Source organism: Anneissia japonica, unplaced genomic scaffold (assembly GCF_011630105.1).
Source record: "Anneissia japonica isolate Jap-2015-1 unplaced genomic scaffold, ASM1163010v1 scaffold131_len961581_cov171, whole genome shotgun sequence".
NCBI classification, from domain to species: domain Eukaryota; kingdom Metazoa; phylum Echinodermata; class Crinoidea; order Comatulida; family Comatulidae; genus Anneissia; species Anneissia japonica.
The window spans coordinates 840,022-846,306 of record NW_022750285.1 but is presented as its reverse complement, the minus strand read 5'-3'; the positions used below and the strand labels follow the sequence as shown (position 1 = coordinate 846,306).

The following is a 6,285-nucleotide window of genomic DNA, read 5'->3' as shown; positions in this document are numbered from 1 at the left end:
ATTCCCAGCATTTGATTGGTTTGGCTGGGCAACCAGCCATGCCCTCCTAGCCTAGCCTAGCTTTTCCTTTAGGCATTTCTTAGGCAGAAACCATCACCAAATCGTTAAAAATTGTTGTTTTAACATTGAAAATGAGGAAAATAACAGCATAGCATGATGTATAGATATATAAAGGTTAGTTTAGTGCAATAAAATAGATTGCCAAAATTTTGACATTCCAGCATGTTTCGGCCATTATCTCCAAAACAGGATTTGCGACGAGTGACTGGTTTGGCTTGTCTTTGCCACATTTGGTGATACTAGTAGATTTGCCTGAGGTAAATATAAGCTGGAAATAGAGCGCACAAGTTTCATAGTCTATCAAATTCTTATCAGTTAAGGTCCAACATTTACATGCTTCCATTTTATTTTTTTTTTAGCTGGGGGGTGGGGAAGAGTAGCAGTTTGTATTCTACAGAAAAGGTGCAGTACAAAACGTCTGGCCATTACATTAACAGAGTCAATCCGGATAGTTTGATATAGGTGCCACTGGAGGGGCCCGCGGGGAAGTATTGGTGTAATCTGTTAGCCAGAACTAGGACCTAGAAGAGAAATTAATAATACACCTCACAATAGTTTAAAACTTCCCAGTTTTTCTCACCACACCCAAGCGGACTAATCCCCTAAACGCAACCACCTGGCCCCTGGTAGTAACTGTTAAACACAGTTGGACAGCTTTATCCCCTCCCCAAATAAGTAGTGCAATCAGGAAGATAACTCTTAGCCTTGCATCTAATATGAGATTCTACTTCTTTTACAAACAGTCTATGGGTGCGTTCAGGCGAGTTTTTTGCTAGCCTAGAATCAAGATTGTTACTTACATATGTCCACTACATGCATACATGATCATGTTACCACTGCTTATTCGTTTAACAGTGCTAGTAATTTTTCTGTTTTTAAACTACATTTGTCAAACTAAAGAAAGTTTATTCAAAATGCACATCTGCGATTTATTAGGAGTTTGCTATGCTTTATTATTGTAGCTTCTTCGGTCATTTCATTACTTGATTTTGAGACAACTACATTAATGCAGTGGACCAACTCCATATTAAAGCTTAATTAAAGTGTGGGGTGACGCAGCTGGGTGACAGAAGCGTACAGAGCAACTTGATAGAAACTCATCATTTGCTTAATACCTTAAGTTTTATGTCCGAGGTAATTGGTTTTTTTGAAAGCCGAGTTCTGCATGAACCGGTAGACCACCCGCAGATACAATACCAGTAAGACCCCGATGTAACTTTTTCCCATTCCCAAACACACCATTTGTCCATACATGGACAAGGTAAGTAAAAGTGTATAATAAAGAGCCTGTATTTAAACATCTTATATTCTAGTAGGAAGTCAATTCATGCAATAAATTTAGAAACCTTTATTAACATCATTAGATTTTTTTACATTGATGTACTGTATTTTGTTGGAAGAACAATAAGAAGTTGGATGTCAACACACATCCCAACCTTGTCTGGTATTATGCAGCCACTGAACATACTATTTCAGTGTTCAATTTTAATTTTTTATTTATTTATATTTATTCTTATTTTAGAATTAGGAGTTGTCATCAATATTAAAACTGATGTATTTTACACTGAATTTCAACAATGGCGCACTACTTTATCTTAAATTGATACAACACATATCATGTTTATCACAAGCTCATCAAATATCATGAAGTTATTAAAATAATTAGGATATAAATATGAGATATGTTACATGATCTCTAGAAAGTATATCAGATAATTTTTGTTCTAATAAATATGACAAAGTATATATTTTTATTCCTTGAAATCTGCATTGAATGCTCTTCCGATGACGAGTCTACGAATTTCGCTCGTTCCTGCACCAATTTCATACAATTTGGCATCACGTAACAAACGACCAGTTGGGTAATCATTTATATATCCATTTCCACCTGAGGGTATAACAATAGGTAATATTCAGCAACTTGCATACAGCTAATAAAAAGATGTGACTACACTGGCTAATAGGCAAACTGCATGGTAAAATATGTTTTATTTTTATCATAATCATTTTTTTATTTGTTATTTGGTATTTATATAGTGCCTATTCCTCTAAGTTAATGTCAATGGCCGCCAAATGTCTGAAATCAGACGGCTACATAAGTACCAGTACCAATACAAAGCGCTTTGTTGTCCTGGTCAATGGGTCAAAGTGATGCTGCCATATTGGCACAGTGGAAGGCAACCCCCAGATACCCACTTATACTCCTGGGTGGAGAAAAACAATGCTGATAAGTGCTTTGCTGAGGGACACAAGCGAAATGCACGGCGAGATATTGAAACCCCGAACTCGAGGTTGGGAAACCCAACCACAATCATGTATAGTCCATTTAAAATCCAGTATTTATGCAAATATGGTCATGATACATTACATCACATCCAATCAATGATGTAAAAAGGTCAGCATGTTTACATTTTACACAAAAACATTAAATATTTATGCAAATATGGCCATGATGCATTACATCACAGCCAATCAGTGATGCAAAAAGGTGAGGATGCTTACATTTTACATAGAAACATACATTATTTATGAAAATGTGGCATATGATGTATTACATCACAACCAATCAAGGATGAAAGGTCAGGATATTTACATTTTACTCAGAAAAATAAATGCAAGTTCAAAATTAATCATAATTGTAATGTCTGTCCAAGCTTTCAAATTTAATGTGATGAATTTGTGTGATGTGCCCATATATGGGCATGGTGATGTCATATTACACCCAAATATGGCCACATCACTTTATTTGTGAAAGCCTGTACAAAGCTTTAGTTTGATCTAAAGAAATGTTAACAAACCTAAGCACTGGATAGCATCAAGTGCCACCTGTGTTGCATTCTCAGCTGTGTAGAGGATAACACCAGCACAATCTTTGGCATTCACATGACCCCTGTCTACCGCCCTCGCCACGTTATACACATAGGATCGACAGGCACTCAGTCTGGTGTACATGTCGGCCATTTTTGCTTGCATTAACTGAATGGGTATATAAAATAGGTATATAGAAATAGAAACAAAGAATTCTAATAATATGCTTGGTTTATTAAGCTAATTAATACTATTGTATGGCAAATAATTAGTATTTAGTGTTTAAAAAGAAATATTGAAGCAACAGCTATACCTGGAAGTGTCCTATTGGTTGTTTAAAAGCTTTACGTTGGTGTAAATATGGGAACGTTACATCCACGGAGGCTTGCATTATGCTGAAAGGCATTAAAATATTAATATAAATTTTGTGCTTTTTTAAGACAATTCAAAAAGAAAACAAACAGCTTTAATTCAATAAACAAATTAGCATAAAAATTACATTTTTCTTTATTTAGAAAAATTTGCAAGGTCATAGTTTACACTCACCCTAATGGTCCAGCAGATAGGATTAGTCTCTCAAGATCCAGACCACTCATCAACACATACACTCCTTTATTTATACCTCCCAAAATATTTTCAGCTACAAGAAAAAAAATATAGGTTGCATAGTATAGAATTTGTTTTCATCTATACTAATTGTGCTGAAAATGGCTACATTATTACCCATGATCCTTGTTCTAGGCCTACATTACTAGTACTCTCTAGCCTAGGCCTAAAGAGGGTAGGCTAGGCCTAGCTAGCATGTTATAATTAATACGATGACAGTACAGTACACACAAACTGAAACCCGAGGCATATAATTTGTCGTCCTACAGGATTTTTTTTTTAAATCAACCGAACCAGGCCTGAAAGGGTTAATTTTTTCTAAAAACTTTTTTATGTTTATATGCAATTAAATACTTTCACCTAGAGCTAAACAAAAGTGTGGACCACCTCACATCCGGTTACAATGCAAGCTTGGGTATCTAATCATAAATTTTTATTTATTGTACAATACCATACAGAACATTTATAGATTACATTTAGATGAATATTACAATATACAAATCGAACATGGATAGAAAACAAAGACATTAAATCATAATCAAAACCAGAATTCATAGGCCTCATCACACGACAAATGAAATGCAAGAGAACAATGAAAAATTTAACAGACAAAACAAGACTTCTGCGAGGGCCGAGGTTGCTATACAGTGTTCTGTAACAAAATTATTGGCTTCTCCTCGCCAGTGAAGGTTCTGTACCCTTTCCCCAGTGGGTGGATCCAGGATTTTCCTTTAAAAAATAGTTCAAAATATATATTCTGGTAGAAATGTTAGGGACATTTTTTATATTCTAATCTAAAGTTACAGAATTTTACATTCCCTACTAGAGTCCAATAATATCATTTGGAGAGATTTATGGCATAATAAAATAAAATTATAACTAACAGATGTTGGAAATTCAGGTTTGCTTGTTTACAAACTTACAACAAATTTGATGATGTCAATGTCACAGACATACAGTGGCCATACATGCAAAGACCATTGCAAATGTTCCTATTACTTTACAACTTAAGTTCATACCTGGAACTTTGCAATCTTCAAACACCAATTCACTGGTATTTGAGCCTCTCATTCCTAATTTATCTAACTTTTGAGCAGTGCTGAATCCTTCCATCCCCTAGTTTATGTAAAAATAAACAAAAAATACATTAAAATTATGAACAAATAATATAAAGAATACATTTATATAAAGATTACTGTAATTTACATCGGCTTGTGATATAATTTAATTGATTTTGAGCTTTTTCCCTCTTTCATTGGTATGGAGAGATTCTTTGTCAATTTTTTGCATGCAGTTTCATTTTCTTTTTTTGAGTTTTTTCATGTTATATTATTAAACATTTTTTTTCTACAATTTCATTTGCATCCAACAGCAAGTAACTCGCTAGTTACGGGATGGACGATGCTTTTTAAACCAATTCTCTCTATGGGGCTTAGGGAGTGGAGTTGTTTTTAGTTGTGAGAAAAATTCCTGCAGTCACAAGAATTGAACCCAGGATCTTAGTATTCAAAGAACAAGTATCTTAACCGCTAATCTATTCAATACCACACAATTTTTTAATGATACTGTACTTGTATTGTTATCATCCTGTCTACAATAACAGCAAACGATTATTATAGATAATAAAAATAATGCCATTACTTTGTTTGAAAAATATCCTGGTACCACCACTTTTGTGACACCAACAGAATCATACTCTATAATAATGAGCCATATTTGTCAGTTAATACAGTAGTACTATCTTCCTACTTTTGTCCTAAATTATTATTATGATCAAAACAACTCTGTTCTGACGATGAAATCAATTCTCATGATTAATGATCAAAAACAGCTAAATTCTCATGATTAAAAACAACTCCTGATTAAAAACAACCAAATTCTCATAAATAAAACAACTTAATTTTCAAAAATGAAAACAACTTAATTCTCATGATTAAAAACATCGAAATTCTGATGATTAAAAACAACTCTATTCTCATGATTAACAAAAATGTATTCTCATGATTAAAAATAACTAAATTCTCATAATTAAAAAGAAATTTAAGTCTCATAATTAAAACAAATCAATTATCATAATTAAAAACAACCAAATTCTCCAGACTATAATAAAAACACTTCATACCCATGAGTAAAAACAACTACATTCTCATGAGTAAAAACATCTAATTTCTCATGAGTAAAAACCACTAAATTCTCATGAGTAAAAACAACTTAATTCTCATAATAAAACAACAAAATTCTCATGAGAACGAACTAATTTTCTGATGATTAAAAAAATGAATTCTGGTGATAAAAACAACTCAATTATGAAAAAATTAATAAATAAATCAATTCTCATGATTAAAAACAATTCTCATAAGTAAAAATAACTCTGTAATCCACCACAAAAACTAATGAAAATTAGTTTTCACACAAATAAACAACTTAATTTCTGTGACTATAACAAGCAAAGAATACCTCAATTACATAAAACAAAAACTTAGTTTTTAAAAAATAAATCTTATGAATAAAACACAGCTCAGTTCTCATAACTAAAAGATCTTATAGTAATTATTGTGACAAAAAAAATAACTGCAGCATGTTGTATTATACTCTAATAATGCTGTTAGAGGGCAGCTTAGCTCAGTCGGCTAATCTGGTGGTAGCCGCTGTGTGTGCGCTGAACCGTGGAGATCTCTAGGTCCCCGATTCAATTCCTATCGCTGCCTTTCCTTGTGTTTCAGCTAGAGGGCTGAAATACAAGTTACAATAGCGCACCGTCTTTCGGATGAGACGTTTAAGCCGTTGGTCCCGTGTGCATTATGGCCCATG

General features: G+C 33.5%; 1 protein-coding gene across 1 annotated transcript in view; it reads right to left on the bottom strand.

Moving 5' to 3' along the window:
* Positions 1-1,388: 1,388 nt before the first annotated feature.
* LOC117121280 (isovaleryl-CoA dehydrogenase, mitochondrial-like) overlaps positions 1,389-6,285 on the bottom strand; it is a 10,247-nt gene continuing 5,350 nt past the window's right edge. Inside the window, exons 7-11 of the mRNA XM_033266414.1 lie at positions 4,494-4,590; positions 3,415-3,508; positions 3,182-3,263; positions 2,859-3,036; positions 1,389-1,948 (exon numbers count right to left, since the gene is read on the bottom strand). Of these exons, the coding sequence (XP_033122305.1) occupies positions 1,812-1,948; positions 2,859-3,036; positions 3,182-3,263; positions 3,415-3,508; positions 4,494-4,590 (588 nt within the window). The 3' untranslated portion in view covers positions 1,389-1,811. The remainder of the gene's footprint in view (positions 1,949-2,858; positions 3,037-3,181; positions 3,264-3,414; positions 3,509-4,493; positions 4,591-6,285) is intronic.